At 47.1% G+C, this 18,096-nt stretch overlaps 1 protein-coding gene across 1 annotated transcript in view; it reads right to left on the bottom strand.

Moving 5' to 3' along the window:
• Positions 1–18,096, bottom strand: part of CCDC69 (coiled-coil domain containing 69) — a 31,191-nt gene that overhangs the window by 5,663 nt on the left and 7,432 nt on the right. The window contains exons 2-5 of the mRNA XM_036994077.1: positions 6,714–6,783; positions 4,367–4,473; positions 3,843–3,924; positions 563–636 (exon numbers count right to left, since the gene is read on the bottom strand). Of these exons, the coding sequence (XP_036849972.1) occupies positions 563–636; positions 3,843–3,924; positions 4,367–4,473; positions 6,714–6,783 (333 nt within the window). The remainder of the gene's footprint in view (positions 1–562; positions 637–3,842; positions 3,925–4,366; positions 4,474–6,713; positions 6,784–18,096) is intronic.

Genomic DNA, 18,096 nt, shown 5'->3' with positions numbered 1-18,096 from the left:
CTCTCTCCCACTCATACCCCATGCCCCAGGCATCATGGACCTCTTTCTAGTAACCAAGTGTTCCCTGTTTCCTCCTTTCCTCCGTGCTCTTTTGTAGCTTTAAGCACACTGTTGTTTTCTGTCCAAGGTACCCCTCCTACCCGCCTTCATCTGAAGAATTCCAACCCATCCTTCAGGTTCCAGTTTAGATCTCTCTCCCTCTAGGAAACCTCTGCCCAGCTAAGTTGGGCCAGATCCCTTCTCTCATGCTGCCACAGCTCCTGTACGTCCACCCACCAGCCTCATCACACATGGCACTGGCCTGTTCTGTTCCCTGGATCCCACCAACAGGCTTTAGAAAAATCAGCCAATCCTAATCTCATCTCAAACCAAGTCCTCTTAACCTAAGTCCCCACCTCATGGAGCCGGGATACACAGCAGACAATCAACTCTGTCCCTCCCGCCTAGGCAGAGGCCATCAGCTGTGGCTCCTAGGGCTCCATGCTGCTTCACTGCAGGTCCTCCCTGCATGGCCCAGCCCCTCTCACCTGCAGAGAGACCAACATGGCCCAGCCCCTTTCACCTGCAGGGCTGCCTTGGCCTCCTGAAAGGAGTGGGTCAGGGCTTCTTTCTCGCACTCATAGGAGGCCCGGAGGACTGCGGGGAAAGGAGATCTCTGTGAGTCCAGACACTTTGCCCTGAAGCCTTCTGACAGGCCCCAGGAGGGCCAGAGAGCATAGGGTGATCACCTGGGCCCAAGGGGCTGGGAGTCTGGGAACAGTCTTGGTCATCCTTTTCCTCCTGGGCATGGGGCTGTGCTAGAAATATAGTAGATCTTTAATAAAAGCTCATGGAAATGGAAACAAATTACATCCTGGGAGGAAATGTGAGCCCTATCAGATTGTGGGTGCCACCATCTAAACCAGGATCAATACACTCAGGATTGTAGCCTTGTTGAGGCTATGATCCAAAAATCTTGCAGGACACTTACTCATTTCAAACCACAGCATGCTAAAGAAAACACATAAGGCCAATGTTTTGTAGGTTGGCTTAGCCAAATCTTGAAATCATCAAATCCTTAGTTGTCAAACCATGGCAAAAAATGCAGTAAGGTTTGGGGCCAAGAAATCTACCTAGTCCTGAATCTGCTCCTTCAAAACAGAAACCTTGAGAGGATCACTTCAAATATCTAAAAGTCTTATTGCCTCACCTGTGAAATGGGTTGTTTCTAAAGGACAACTTGAGGGTCACCTGAGGACCACAAGGGCTTTCCAGGCCTGGACTTATTCCCTCACCTCCTTATGTTATGCTTATTATCCCACCTCCTCTACAAAGTTCCTCTTGGAAAATTTCAGCCGTGTCTCAGCTGAAAGAAGACAACTGGGAAATGATGAATCAATGGATGGGAAGGGAAGTCAGACGGAGGACAGGAAAGGGAAGTTCAGTACAGCCAAAGGCCCAGGTATACAATGGGCTGGTGTCACAGTGGGCAGTGACACAGAGTAAAGAATGTTTAGTAATATAAATGTGATAGAGATGTCAAAATTGATAAGGTACGTTATATAAAATTACAGGCTTAATTTTTCCAAATTACCAGACTAATTTGTTAATTTGCCTATCAAGACAGGTTCTGTTTCCAGGTAAGATGGAGGAAGTGCACTCCATCCAGTCTGTCCTACTGAATGTAACTATAAAACCTAGACAGAAGGAAGGGATCGGCTATTTGCAGACTCTGCAACATGAATGGTAGCAGGTGGGGTGGGTGAGGAAACCAGAATTCCAAGTACCACTGAGGCAACAGATTAAACAAGACACCTGACTCTCATGTATTCAGATATTCAAAGTGTCTAGGATACAATACGAAATTGCTCAGCATATGAATTCATAATGGCTGAGCACAAAAAGAAGCAGAAATATCTTAACTTTCTTAGAAAAGACATTCAACAGACGCCAACACTGAGTTGCTACAGATACTGGCATTATTAACAGAGGCTTTAAGGCAGCTATTATAAAAATACTTCATGAAGTAAGGGTGAATACTCTAGAAAATAATGGAAAAAATAGATAGTCCTAGCAAATGCATAGAAACTATTAAAAAGAACCAAAAGGAAATTTTAGAACTAAAAGATATAACGAATGAAATTTAAAAACTCACTGGGTGGGTTCAACAGAAGAATAGAGATGACATAGGAAAGAGCTAGTGAACTTGAATATAGATCAACAGAAATTACCAAAATCTCAGCAATAGGGAGAGAAGGTGTTAGAAAAAACATGAGCAGAGACGCAGGGACTTGTAAGACAACCCCCAAATACCTAACATTTCTGTCCTCAGAGTCTCAGAAAGAGAAGAGAGAGTGCAGTGCAGAAAAGCTATTTGAAGAAAGAATGGTTGAATGTTTCTCAAATAAGGCAAAACATAAGCTTACAAATTAAAGGCACCCACTGAGCCCCAGACAAAGTAAACCCAAAGAGATCCATACACCAGGCACACAATTTTTGAAAACTAATAATGAAGAAAACAATCTGGAATGGAACCAGAGAAAAATGGTGCATTACTTAATGGAAACAACAGTCTGAAGGACTGTAGATTTCTCATTAGGAATCTTAGAGACTAGAAGGAATAAGGACATTAGAAAACTGCTGAAATAAAAACTATAAATGTGTGTGGGGGCACGGGGAGGGCTGTGCAACACAGAGAAGACAAGTAGTGATTCTACAGCATCTTACTATGCTCATGGACAGTGACTGTAATGGGGTATGTTGGGGGGACTTGGTGACAGGGGGAGTTTAGTAACTATAATGTTGCTCATGTAATTGTAGATTAATGATAACAAAATAAAAACAACAACACAAAAAACTGAAGGAACAAAACAGCAGCAGACTCACAGAACCCAAGAATGGACTAACAGTTACCAAAGGGAAAGGGACTGGGGAGGGTGGGTGGGAAGGAAGGGAAAAGGGGAATAAGGGGCATTATGATTAGCACACATAATTTAGCGAGGGGACATGGGGAAGTCAGGATAGCACAGAGAAGACAAGTAGTGACTCTATAGCATCTTACTATGTTGATGGACAGTGACTGTAATGGGGTATGTGGGGGGGACTTGATAATGGGGGGAATCTAGTAACCACAGTGTTGCTCATGTGATTGTATATCAATGATACCTTAATAAAAAAACATAATGAACCTAACTATAAATTGTAAGGTGTTGTCATTGGTGGGGAAGGAATATGGATATTTAAAAATTCTCCTTTTTGTCTAGGTTTTCCAAATTTCCTTTAAGGAACATGACATACTTTTATTATTTATTTATTTGTTTGTTTATTTACTTATTCATTTATCATTAATCTACAATTACATGAGTAACATTATGTTTACTTACTAGACTCTCCCCATCACCAAGATCCCCCCAGATACCCCATTGCAGTCACTGTCCATCAGTGTAGCAAGATGCCACAGAGTCCCTACTTGTCTTCTCTGTGTTGCACTGTCTTCCCCATGACCCCCCACACACCATGATACCCCTCCATCCTCTTCTCCCTCCCTCCCCACCTGCCCTCCCCCACTGCTCCACCTTGGTAACAGCTAGTTCCTTCTAGTCTGAGTCTGCTGCTGTTTGGAACATGATGTACTTTTAAAATGGAAGGAAAAGACCATCCTGACTGAGGTGAAGTGAAGAACGGTGTCAGTCATGACCTGGCGGACAAGCCCAAGGAGCCTGCAGACTCCGGCCCAAAATGGCCAGTTTCTTGTGGACCAGAGGCAGAAAGGAGGGGCCAGGGACATTCCCCCTATGAACTGGACAGGTGGGGACGGACAGACCCTTCCACCCCCACCCCCAGGGGAGCGTCCCTGTCCTTACCTTGCAGGGTCTCCTCATGCTCTCTGTGCAGGACTCTTTGCTGCTCATCCAGTTTCTGAAGCTCTAGCTCCCTCTCCTCCACCTGGAGGAGCAGAATGAGACTCAGTAGGTTCAATGCAGCCTCCCTTGTCCACTCACTGACCCGTGGGGCTTTATGAAGGTTGATGATTAGAATCCCCGCCCTTCATCTGAGTGATGGCAGTGACATACGCTCAGAGAAGACACGAGTTCTTAAAGATACAGCAAGTGGCTGACTGCCTTCTTTAGGGCTTAAAAGGGGCTCCCAGAGAATTATCTAGGTGGAAAGGGAAGTGGGAGCCTTCTAGCGCTATGCCCACTCGAGGCAGGAAGCCCCTCTATGGTGCTAGTGTTTCCCCACCTTTCATTGTACGGAATGAATACAAAGGATTACATGCAAACAGGATCACGTATTTGCTCAACAGATAAAGGTCTCCCTTCTGGGCGAAAGGAGTGAGAGATACTTACCACAATAGAAAAGAGAGGGGTGGGTCACTTGGATTTACCTGTTGTACCCATTTTTTCCTGTCTTCTTCATGTTGCTGGAGAATTCTGGTTATCTCCTTCTGATGCTGCTCAGCCTCTTCAGATGCACAGAGCTGATCAGTTGTGGCTATCCGTAGGGAAGCAGAAAAAAAAAAAAATCACACAGAGCAGAGGTGAGGTCAGGGCCCAGCAGAAACGGTGCAGTAGGCTGGGGCTAAAGCGTGAGAACCCTGGTCTCCACCTCAAGAATGGTTCAGGTGGGGGTCACCTTCAGAGGTGGCCCACCCCATCTCTCTGGCTTTGGAGATCCTCTGTCAGCATAGAAGCCAGTGGCATAGGATAGATTCAACTCATAAAGGTGCTATTTGCTCTACCCAATATCTAAATTAGAAAAACATCAGTTGTTGATATTTAAGAATGGGGTGGCTTTTACTCTTTTACTTAATAACACAGATCTCCAATTTTCCCTGATGAAGCGAAGAACTGGCAGTGTGTGCCTTCATGTCAACCAGGGGCTGACACTGAGGGTCCTCCCCTCTGTCCAGGACATGGTCCTGCTGTTTGCCGCAGCCCTCACCTCTCCCTACTGAGGGTGCACATGAGGGGCCCTTCATTATGTACGTGACCTGCTGAGGCCTGCAAGCATCTGAGTGTGGGACCCTTTACCTTCGGCATCCCCCCAGTTGGAGACAGATGGGCTGCTGCAAGCATAGAGGAGACACAAACAGCAAGTGCAGTCCTTGCTCAGGGAAGCTCCAAAACAGGCCCCGCCAGTACTACTCTGAGTCTGACAGGCTTTGGATTCCACCTAAGGCAGTGACCCATCCTCTCCCTGCTTCAGTTACCCAACCTACGAAGCCAGATATTAGTAATACCTGCCTCACTGGGCTGATTAGACCAGAAAACAATGGCAATAAAAATCACAGCCACTAAGGAGTGTGGAGCGCTCCCTGTGCTCAGGCACGTGCCTGGCCTGGTCCCAAGGCCTCACAGGGGTTACTCACTTAATCCTCACAACAACCAGTTTGGGCACTGCGATCATCCCCATTACACAGGGGAGGAAACAGATGAGAAGTTATGCAAGTTGCCCAAGGTCACCCAGTTCACGAGAGGGGGCAAAGGGCTGTGCGCCTGCATGGGAATCTGTGTCCCTGGCAAAGACTCCTAACTACCCCCTTATTCTGCCTGCTAGCCCACAGAGAGCAGGAAGTGTGGTGCCAGGCATTTGGGGGTACCCAATAAATGGTCCTTATTTTTGAAATGCTCATCAGTGCTCCTGACCAGCACTGGAGGCTAATATTAGTGTTGCTAGCATCATTATTAATGTTACTGTTACTATTACAGAATTCCATAGGTAGGGTCTGCCAAAGGGTATGGTGAGAAATGTGAGGAAAAGGAAATGGAGAAGCCAAAACTGGTTATTCCATCAGGATAGGAGGAAGAGTGAGCCATGACCTGGGACCTGGGGGATGGCAGCGGTCAAGATCAGAGAGTCCCAGACTCTCACTAATCATTTGGCTCTGGTTCCTAAACAATGGTCTGCAAGACAAGTACCAGACTGCCCTGGCTGCAGAGAAGCTGATTAGATTAAAAGGGGTATCATCACTAACAATGCAATTCTTCAGCTCCACTCCCAGACATTCTTATTTAGTTGGTCTATCATGGTGTCCAGAATCTGTACCTTTGAAGTATACCCAGGTAACTCTTATATACAGCCAGATTGCAGAACCTCTGAATTCGGATCCAATTGCTTATCTGGTACCTCAGCTTCATCTACAATATCCCTGACAGCCTCCAGGTCGTAATTAATCATTTTTAGAGATGGAAAGCCCATTCTATTACTAGGCAGCTCTGATGATTAAATAAGAAACCACACAAACATTCTTTCAGATTGCCCATTCCTGCTACCTTGAGGCCCTAGTACTGACCTCTAGGTCACACTGAACAAGGCTCATCTTTATTCTCCACAAGGGCACTTCAGACATTTGGAGAGAATTGTGTTTCATTGCAACATCTTTCCAGGTAGAGAATATCCTCTGTTCCTTTAGCGGCTCCTCACAGGACATGGTTTCCAGATTCCTCACTAGCCTGATCTATCTCCACTGTACTACTTCCAATTTTTCTGGATTCCTTTGAAAATTAACTTTCCAGAAATAAATTTAGCACTCCAGTTGTAGTATCAGTAGCCAGGAATATGGAAGTACAGGACAGGACTATCACCTCCCTGATTTTAGATGCAATACTCTTATTAATAAAACCTATCTAAGAGCTCATGAGCTATTTGAATAGCTATAAGCACCTTTGTTGATTACAAAGTAGGAAACCTCATGGATGTTGGGGAAGGCATTTATAGGGCTGGCTACTCACCTGTGTTCCCACTGAGGGGACATAGTTCCTGTAGCTCTGGTCTGGGTGGCTGATCCAGTTCTTGGTGCCTCTGGAAGAAATGAGACAACAATGAGGTGAAGACAGAGGGTAAAGGTCAATGTGAAGATGGATACTGTTGCTGGATTCTTCCAAAGGCAAGACAGGATTTCAGCTATGCCCAACCTTGCTCCATGCCTAGGCTACTGGGGCTGTCTCCCTCACTGTCCCAAGGTGACACTCCCTCTGTGGGCAGCGGTTCCCAGAGCAGGGTTTCCTGCTATTGCCAGGGAAACCCTCAGCAGGGAGGGAAAAGGGGAATAAGGGGTATTATGATTAGGACACATAATGTAGGGGGGCACGGGGAAGACAGTATAGCACAGAGAAAACAAGTAGTGACTCTATAGCATCTTACTATGGTGATGGACAGTGACTATAATGGGGTGTGTGGGGGGGACTTGATAATGGGGGGAATCTAGTAACCACAATGTTGCTCATGTAATTGTAGATTAATGATACCAAAATAAAAAAAAAGGAAGTTCAAGCCACAGTTTTACTATACTTATTATCTGTTAGAAGGGACTGTGTCCCTAACTAGAAGAAGGCAGCAGTACCTCTCTTGAGAGATTGGGGTGAGACACTGTAAGCAGGGTGTATGTGGTACTGCGCTGTCTTATCTATACTATCTTAGCTAATCCTCAGAATGATCTTGTGAAGTGTGAATATCCCCAATTTAAAGATGAGAGGCTGAGTGAGGTTAGGACTTGATCAAGGTAGATCAGTGGATAATTGACAGTCAAGTATTTAGGTCACCTACTGGGTGCTTTAACCAACCTTGGGCAGTGTTGGCTGAATCTGACCAGAGGGAAAAACCAGCGCCAAAGGGCCCCTGTGTCACAAGGGTGTGCCCGTGGCTTCTAGATTTCAGTTTTCATAAATGACCATTTTTCCTAGGAGACTTGATATGAGTTGACAAGCAAGGACTCTGGAAAAAATTACTTGCATACTCTCCCTGTCACTTCATAAAATAGAAGACATCTAACCTCCCAAAATACATTAAGGAAAGCTCAAGGCAGTTCTTCCAGGAAAGGGGAATTGACATCCTTATTCAATGTTACACACACACTCTCACCTTTAATTTTCTTATTTTACCCCAGATAGGTGAAAAGTTGGTCAGGGTCTGGCACTGGCCATCGGACCGGGATCTGGTGTAGAAAAACACTTACAGCCTTTTGTACATTTCTCAAGCTGCTCTCAGATGTTAACTAAATCTATTATGGTGATCATTTCACAATTTATACAAACATTGAAATATTATGTTGTTCACCTGAAACTAATATAATGTTATATGCATTTATACCCCAAAAAAAAGTTCTAGAGAAAAAAAAATTCTACACCATATTTTAAGAAATACTTAAAAAAATAAGTCAGCCTATTAAAAGACTATGAAAAATGTTCAATTGTGAATTATCATCATGAAAGAAAAACTCTTTTTCCTATGGTAACAGATTTTTAAAAGTAATTATCAGAATAAAATTACCAATTTCCTGAACTGAAGAGTGATGGAAATGCTGCTAAAAAGAACAGTCCTGGTTGGGGAGGGAAGGTAAGTCAAGGGCAGTAGAACATTCTGTCCCTACCCCGCAGTGCCCGTCACCGAGTCTGATGCAGTGTGAGCCGGCGAACTGAGCAAAACATGGTGCCTCCTCCAGGCCCGGCGCCCCAGATCTGCTCAGGGGCTGGGCATGCCTGACAACTGAGGTCTCCAAGCACCCTGTCAAGAGTCAGCGCTCCCTTCCAGGGCAGAGGGGACGCCGGGCCCAGCACAAGCTGGGGAAGCTGTCAAAGCAGGAATCTGGAAGAGTGACAGGAGCCAGCCTCTCCACCCTGGGCTGGAGGAAGGAGGGAGATAAAAGCAAACAGGAGATAAAGGCGGAAGTCCCTGTTGCCACCACTGGTTACACTAATCGGGGCAATGTTTTCATGGGACGGAGAACTCCTGAATTCCAGTCAGGGCTCTTCCACTGACTTGGACAAATGTCCTCCCTCCTCGGGGCTCTTGCTTCCTCCTTTGCAGAGTGGAGGTGAGGAGCTCTTAGTTTAATTCAATGACCCCCATGGTGTTCAGACTCTGAGTGTATGATCTCAGCTCCTCCCAACAGCACTGAGAGGCCAGGGCGATGACAGGCAGGAGACGGAAGCTCGGGGAGGAAGAACACTGTCCCAGGGTGCCGTGACGTCCAATGCGGCATCAGAACCAAGTCTCGGCACATTAGAGGCTGGAGCAACATGGTCAAAGAACTCGGAGCTTCTACGATCCCCCAGGTCTGAATTCGAATCCTGACTCCAACACTGTGTGACCATATGGCTTTCCCAAGCCTTGGTTTCCTCATGAGGCTATTTTAAGGATTAGATGAGATGATGCACCTGTAATGCCTGACATGTCCTAAGAGCACAGCCACTGCCTAGGTCTTATTACTTTATGTCTGAGAAGCACAGCAAGAACGAAGACCCCACAGGGCTGTGGCAGGTCTCTTTGGCTGCCATGGGCCTTCGGTTGCCTGAAATAAGATCATAAAGCACATGAAAAACTGTCTTCTCCCAAATAATAACCATAGAAAGGTGAAAAACTCTTCTCTACTTACAGCTTCCAGACCTCAGGCAGCATATGGCCATGCACCGGGCCGCCAGATGCTGACCGAGCCACCCCCAGGTTAGCTCCTTGAGAATCAAGGCGCCTCACAGTCCCTGCTCAGTCACTGGCCTCGTCCTCCTCCTTCTCCTCATCTTAATATTTAAATATTTGTAAGCATTTTGTCCAATTATAGTATAAGTGGAATATATATGTATTCATTATTGGAATATGACATATACCTCTGTATATCTTAGTCTTTCAATATATTATAAACATTCACTATATAGGATTAAATATTCTATAAATATACTAATTTTAATGACTTGCATATTACATGTTTATGGATGAATTTAATCATTTAATCAATAATCTACTGTTGAGTAGATTATTTCCACGTTTTTTTTATTAAGGTATCATTGATACACAATCTTATGAAGGTTTCACATGAGCAGCATGGCGGTTACTACATTCATCCATATTATCAAGTCCCCTCCCCACACCACACTGCAGTCACTGCCCATCAGCATAGTAAGATGCTGTAGAGTCACTACCTGTCTTCTCTGGGCTGTACTGCCTCCCCTATAACCCCCGTACATTATGTGTGCTGATTATAATGCCCCTTAATCCCCTTCTCCTTCCCTTCCCACCCACCCTTCCCAGCCCTTCACTTTGGTAACTGCTAGTCCCTTCTTGGACTCTGATTATTTCCACTTTTAAATTTCCAAATTATGCTTTAGAGAACATACTGACTTATGAGGGTTTTCACACATCTAAAATCACTGGCTCTATCCTCCAGGAAGGTTTTATTTGGCTCACCTGCTAATGTAGCACATAAGAAGGCCAGTTTCACTTTAACCTTGTCAACATGGAATAGTATCACTTGTTAAAAAATGTTGGCAAATTTGCTAGGCCAAAACCAAACCAAAACAACCTCCTATATTCCTGGCCCCAACATGTGCATCCATGTGTTCAAAACCATCGTAACATGACATACACGCCACAATTTCTCAGGCTTCCAGACCCAGCTCACACGTACCGTGTCTCCTCAGTGTCTCCCTAGGGCTGAGTTAGTTGTGTCAGCTCCACGCTCAAGGGTCTGTTCAGACACCCAGGTGAATACCTACTGGTTACCTGTGTTTCTCTTGCTAGTCCAAGGGGCCCTTTGAGGGCAGAGATATTTTGAATTTGCCCCCAGTACCTGGGCAGAAATGCCCAGAACAGCATTTCTAGGAATGTGATCTACAGATATCCTGCATTAGAACCACCTGGACTGCTTGCAAACACAGCTCCCAAGCTCAGTTCTAGACCTATGGAATCCAAATGCAGCGTGGGTACTGGGAAGCTCCGACCTACCGATCTGCAGGTGATACCAATGCTCACAGAAGCCAGAGGACACACAGCCTGGAGCTGAGTAGGAATGATAAGCAATACTCCAGGGAAAAATGCCAGGTTGGGGCCCTGGCCGCTTCTCAGAGGTCATGGAGCACAGTGCCCCCTGCAGTGGGAGAGGTCAGGGCCTGGGAAGGGGACACAAGAATTCCCCCTTCCAAAAGCAGGTAGTGGGTCCTAGACCTGGGGCAGTGCTTCCAGGATGTGGTCTGGAAGAGAGATGGCAGCTTCCTGAGTCAAAGGAAACTTGGGAGAAGAAAACTACAGAGAGAGATTGGCAGCACTGGATGGAGGGATAACCCAGGGCTCAGGGAGAGGCCAGGAGACCTGGGTCCCAGCAGTGCTGTGTGACTTTAGGGAAGTCCCTTCCCCTCTTTGGACCTCAGTTTCTCTGTCTGGGTGGGGCCAGGGTTGGCACAGATGTTCTCCTCAGTCCTCTGAACTCCAGGGCAGCCCCTCAACTAAGAAGGCTGGAAACACGGTCCCTATACCTTGGAAACATGCACTGTTCTGGGGCCTAGCTCCGTGTTGTCAAGCAGACCAGAACCCTGTGTTGGGTGCAGCCTGAAGCAAGCCTGGTCTGCAGTAGGTCATGGCTGCCAAACGCAGACACAGAGTCAGGGCAGAGTGGGAGCGCACCGTCTGGAGTTGTGGGGAAGCCAGACAAACTCAGACTAGGAGCTGAGACTATGCTCCCACTTCAGAGGGTGAACTGACAGGGTGGAATGTGCCCAAAGGAGCTGACAGGATGTGAAAGGAGACTCAAAACCGAATTATAGGCAGGACTGTTCACAGATCAACACAGTTGACCAGCCTCAAGGCAGGCAGGAAAATCAGGCCCTGTCTTCAAGTCTCTGCAGGGCTGCCATGAGATGTTAGTATGTAGCCCAGTCTTGGAGGGCAGGATTGTGGCCAAGGGCTAGAAATTTCAAGAAGAAGTTTCAGTTCAACATGAAGAATTTCAAAACTGCCTTATTGGAGGGTGTGGTAATGGTAATGAGTTCTCCATCACTGGCAGTATGCAAGAAGAGGCAAACTTAATTTTGCAGGTTAAACTGAATGACCTCAGAGGACCTTCAAGGCCAAGAGTCAACAATTCTACAAAGTGTCTTTGATGCTCAGCAAGTAAAGCTCTCTGGTAAGTATGAAGTGTTTAGCTAGCACACGTGGCATGGAAAACCCACCGGCATTACCTGAGTGTCAGGGGGCTCTGTTGAGTATTATTCAGGTTGTAGTACTCTGGGGTGAATTTCCACAGTCTCATACTAAAGCCTTTGGGTAGACTCCTCAACTTCCCTTAAATTCTGGTCCCCACCAAGCAAGAGCAGGAAAGGCTGAAGCACCTTGGAGAGAGCTGCCAGCTACTGCAGACACTGGAATCCCAGCATAGCCCCCGGGGGTGGCTTAGCCCTTCTGGAAGTCCCTTGGTCTAACCTTGCTTCAGAGGCCATCCCTCCATCCTTTTCATTGGCCTTTGGGCTTTGTGCATTTCTCACCGAGTGGTATGATAATGGCACTAATTCCTGCTTAGCTTGGAGGATTTAGTAACCAAAGGCCCCTCACGTAGCTTCTGCCCTGCCCCCATAAACCTGGCTTCCCTAGCTACAGAGGTCTACCACACCCATCTTGACTGCGAAAGGCTTACCACCCAGAATAGGGTTGGAAAGGTCCCAGGAGACAGTTTGTTTCAATCCCCTCCTCCTATTTCCAGTTGGAAAAGCTGATGCCCAGAGGTGGGCTGGACAGTACTTGTCAGAGGCCACAAAGCAGGGAAGCTGAGCCCCAGTGAGAATCCAGATTCAAGGTGGGGCCTGGGGTCACTTCCATTTCTTGCATGCATATACGAGATTCAGCCACATAGCTGAACATTTAGGGGACGGTGATTCTGAGCCCCAAGGGACTCGGGTCACACCCCTCTGCGGTTTCCGGTGTCTGCACTCAGCGTGGGTGGGGGCCCAGCACCACTAGTGTCAGGTTCTGAACAACCACAGGCAGAGCCCATTGGCTGGGGGAGAGGCAGGAAGGAGGTGGGGGAGGAGGCCCAAGGGGCCCCGCTCCAGGGATCTGGGGGGAGGAAAGGCAGGGCCTAAATGTCCACAGCTGTTGAGAAATGTTAGCATTACATCCAAATTAAACAGAGGCTCAGATGGAAGAATACCATAAGCACAGACCTCAGCTTCTCCATCTCTAAGATGAGCAGAGATATTTTGCCAAAGTAATGCCTGAATTTGATTTTATTTTCACACTGTCAGGGATGCTAAAGATTCAGTCTTCTTCATTTGTATTACGCCATATGGTGTCAACCCTGCCCACTGCCTGCCCAGGGGAGAGACCAGTATAACCAGCTTAAAGGCAGAGCACCAGCCTGCACCACCCAGTTGTGCCTGGGTGCCACCTACTCTCTGAACATCTGCAATGTCCCCAGAGCCCCCAAGTCAGGGGTGATGTGGTCCAGATGCTCCTATCTAACCGACTGATAAACAAATTCTCAGGAGGACAGAACCACTTCCGTCATTAGCACCTGCTGAGCCAGACCACAGCCGTCAGGAAGGCCTCGAGTACAAGGCCCAACTCCTTGTTCATATACGGGGAGCTGAGGCCTAGAGAAAAGCTTTGCAGTACACCCTGTTCCTTTTCATCCTCCCTAGAGCCCACCTTTCCCTGTCAGTCAGTTCCCCAGGGTGTCTGCCTGTGTTGATCACTCCAGAGGGCCTGGAGCTGGCAGAAACACTTGGCACCATTTCTGGCATTGGGTCAGCCTGGCAGGCAGAAGGACCCTGAAGGTTCATGACAGAAAGTGTTGTTAGTGGCCATGGTGGGGAAGAGGCAGGCTGAGGTACAAATATACTGCCAGATATCCGTCTTTCTCCCCAGCACAATGCAAACTCCCCAGTGGGAGTCCCGAGTCAAGGCCCTGGTTCGCCCCTTGTGTGTGTGTGTGTGTGTGTGTGACCTGGAAGAGCACCCTCCCTTCTCTGGGCTTCTGCCTCCTCCTCTCTACGGCATGGAGTTGGGCGATGGGATGCATGGGAGTACTTCCGGTCTTGTTGCTGTGGACAGGAGAGGGGCAGAGTGAGGCCATCTGGACACCTCATCCTCTGTCGACCCAGCTGCGCTCCTTGGCTCCAGGCCGAGCAGGGCGGACGGTCTGCCAGCTCAGCTGTCAGCCCCGCATGAGGAGGGCTTCTCTGGCAGCCAAGAAGGGAGGGGCCCTTGCCCAGGAGGACCTGGTGTGTCAGAGCCTTTCACACTACCCTCCACTCTTGAGTAGCCCCTGTGGTGAGGCCGTAAGGGGAGGGTGAGACAAAGCTCAACAGCCCCGTCCCGAGTTACCAGCAGCGGGCTCCACCAGCCAGCAAGGGCACTGGCAGCAGAGAGGAGCGCCCACTAGTGAGGACGGCAGGCGCCCACAGGGCACTCAGGACAGAGCCCAGGAACAGGGAAGCACTGGGAATTCGGCTCGTGTCCACAGCAGAGCAGTGGCTCAGTTCTCTAAGGTATATAATACTAGGTGACGTCTCTCATGTGTTTAAAAAACGAAGTAGGTCTTCACGGACAAAGAAGGAAAGGCATTTGGCAGAATATCAGTATGTAAAATCAACTATTTCTATTGGCATACAAGTGCATATAAGTGCAGAGGAAAAAGTCCCTAGAAAAGCACAAACTGATGGCAGTTATGTCCCTAGAAAGGACCAACGTCGTTGTGGCCAAGGAGGGGGAGTTTTGACTTTACCTGACTTCTCAGAATTGTTTAAACAATAATGTATTCTAGTTTTACTTGTATATAAAGAAATTAACAACAAGAATACCTCTCTAGGAATCTAAAAAGCAGCCAAGACAGTCATCTCTACAGAAGGAAAAATCAAGGCTCCAGAAGAGAATCACCTTTTGAGATCACACGGCAAGCCAGCGCGACAGGCAGGAGCGGGCCCCACTCGTGGCTCCCAGTCCAGTGCTCCTTCTTTGGCAGATGCTGGTGTCTGAAAGCATCCGGGCCCTGTCCCAGCACCTCCCTGTTCGCAGCATCCCCTACCCTTTGGGCAGGCCATGGTGCTGATGGGGAGGCACTGGTTCCTGCTGCTTATTTTGCCTGGTGGCAAAGCCGGGTGGAGGGTGAGAGGGTGGGTGGGGAATAATTAACCTTAAGATACGCGTTTCCCAAGGCTGCTGTAACAAATTATTACAAAGCTGGAGACTTAAGCCAACAGCAGTTTATTCTTTCAAAGTCTGGAGGCTAAAAGCCCCAAATCAAGGTGTTAGGAGGGCTGGTTCCTTCTGGGAGATGTGAGGGACAGCATGTTGCTTCCCTTTCTCCCAGCTTCTGGTGGTTTCTACAGTCTCTGGTGCTCTCTGGCTTGTAGATGCATCACTCCAGCCTCTGCCTCTGTCACTGCATGGCCTTCTCCCTCTGTATCTGTGTCCGAATTACCCTCTTCTCATAAGGGACACCATTATGAATTAGGGCACATCCTCCCCCAGTATGACCTCATCTTAACTGGGTTATATCTGCAAAGACCCTATTTCAAATAAGGTCCCACTCATAGGTTCTGGGGCACATGAGTTTGGTCAGACACTACTCAACCCAGTACAGATAACTTTTCTGATGTCAGGACGATTCCTTCAGGAGAGGGCAGGGGTAGTGTTGCATGAGGCTGTGGAGAAATGGCAGGGGGCCTACAAGTTCCTCCTATACTCAGTGAATAAAGCATTCCACCCCTGGAGAAGGAAACCGGAAGTAGGTCAGTTTGTACATTACTTGTCGGTGGAGAAGTATGGACGTGGGATGGGTGTTGTGTGTATTCTAAGGTGTTTGGCCTATATGTTCTGGAAGATTCACATTTGAAAATAAAGTGACATGGGATAAATGATTTTTAGGATTAAAATTCACCTGGCGGGAGAAGCAGCATGGCTTGTCTTCAGGCAGTGGACAGACAGATCTCTCTGTGCTGAAGGCAGATGGGTTTCCTCTCAGGCCTTCTCTGCCCCCAGGATAGGGCCACAGGCGCTCCCCACCCCCACCTGCTGGTCCCGCTCCCCATCTGGCCATTTGAGGGTGGTGGGCACCGAGGGGACAGAGAGCAGGCCTTGAGGGTGGGAGCCCAGTGAGCCCTGAGATGCCAGAGCCCGAGCTCAGACTAACCATCAGACTCTTCCTTTTATGGGTGGAGGGGGCAGAGTGGGTCCTCTATTTTTTCCAAGTTTATTTTTTGAACACAAATGTTGCTGAATGTTATACTGAGACTCTTCAGTGATCCTTCTGCAGGCAGACCTCAGACTTCTGTTTACTAGATGACCTCCTATCAGGGGCGTCACCATTGTGACTTATACAGCAGCCTGCTCTGGACAACCAAGTTGACATTTTATCTTTCCTCCCCTCTTTCCAACAACAGAAAACCCAAGGGCTGACATGAAGCACGAGCCCCAAACTTAACACACAACTCAGGCGAAGAGGAAAGTCCTTAGGTGGCTGGGGGCACATCGGGCTCTCGGGGGACCTAGGCTAGTCGCCTGGGAGTCCAACTACACAGGAAAAAGAACAGAATCAAGAGCACGTACATGTGCAGAAAATGTGTTACCGAAAGTTGTGTCTCAAAGGAAAGGATTACTAGGAATTTTTTCTAGTGGGTTTTAGATCACAGGGCACAGGTGTCCCTTTATAACAAAGAAATGTGGCATTCAATCTCATTAAGTTTTCACAGTGCATAGGGTACAGGATCCTGTGTTGGTTAGCTGGGACACTTTCGGGGGGATATTATTTTCTGGGTTGGGTAGCATCCATTGGCTCAGAGGCTGCATACATGCCAGGGTCCCTATGATGCCTGGGGCAGAGGGCTGCATGCCTGGGAACGGCAGCTTCCCTGAACACTCCCTGACTGCCCCATCCACGACAAAGTGGCAAACTGAGCTAAAAGGAAAGTTTTGCTCTGATCCTGCTAAGCAAGTATCAGGGACCCTGACTCTCATATACGCCTTTCATCCCAATACAATCGTCTAGCTCCCACCCACCTTCAAAACCTGGCCCAGAGGGCGTCTCTCCCAGGATCCCTCTGCTCATCCCCTCCACTCCCATCTGAGCTCAAAGCCATATTCTCCCTGGGTTAGGATGAAAACACTAGGATGCTCACGAATAATGAGGGTAGGAGTGGGATATGTACCAACCAAGTGCCCAAACTGGCTAAATAAGCCACAGAACAGCCACAGAATATTCATGGCCATTAAAAATCATATTTCCATGAACTATTTGATATGGGAGAATGCCCCCAGCAAAATATTAAGTAACTACTATAAAACCATTTAAAACACATTACCGATTGTATACAAATAGTCACACTCATGTATATTATGTATATAGGAAAAATAGAAGGAATGATACTGATGTATACACAGAGGCTCCCTCTCAATGGTGGGATTAAAAGCAACTTTAAAATTTCTTTATACTTCTCCACATTTTGAAATTCTGCCTCAAACACTATAATACTCAGACTAAATTCAAGTGGAATCCTAAATATTTGCTAATCCTAGACTTGTATCCCCTCTTCTCTTTTTTTAAAATTTTTTATTAAGGTATTATTGATATACACTCTTATGAAGGTTTCACATGAAAAACAATGTGGCTACTACAGTTACCCATATTATCAAGTCTCCACCCATACCCCAATGCAGTCACTGTCCATCAGTGCAGCAAGGTGTCACAGATCACTATTTACCTTCTCTGTGCTACAGTGTTTTCCCCGTGATCCCCCTCCACATGTATACTAAGCATAATACCCCTCCATCCCCTTCTCCCTCCCTCACTCTCCACCAGCTCACCCACACCCCTCTCCTCTGGTAACCACTAGTGACTTCTCAGAGTCTCTGAGTCTGCTGCTATTTTGTTCCTTCAGTTTTGCTTTGTGGTTATACTCCAGAAATGAGGGAAATCATTTGGCACTTGTCTTTCTGCACCTAGCTTATTTCAATGAGCATAATAACCTCCAGCACCATACATGTTGTTGCAAATGGTAGGATTTGTTTTCTTCTTATGGCTGAATAGTATTCCATTGTGTATATGTACCATTCGTCTTTATCCATTCATCTACTGATGGACACTTAGGTTGCTTCCATTTCTTGGCTACTGTAAAAAGTGCTGCGATAAACATAGGGGTGCATATGTCTTTTTGAATCTGAGAAGTTGCATTCTTTGGGTAAATTCCAAGGAGTAGGATTCCCAAGTCAAATGGTATTTCTATTTTTAGTTTTTTGAGGAACCTCAAAAACAAATGCAAAAATGAACACATGGGACTACATCAAACTAAAAAGTTTCTGTACAGCAAAGGACACCATCAACAGAACTTTCTACATATTGCTTTCTACAATGATTGA

Source organism: Manis javanica, chromosome 1, assembly GCF_040802235.1.
Source record: "Manis javanica isolate MJ-LG chromosome 1, MJ_LKY, whole genome shotgun sequence".
NCBI lineage: Eukaryota > Metazoa > Chordata > Mammalia > Pholidota > Manidae > Manis > Manis javanica.
Note: the sequence above shows the minus strand (reverse complement) of the source record. Positions and strands in the feature narration are given on the sequence as shown.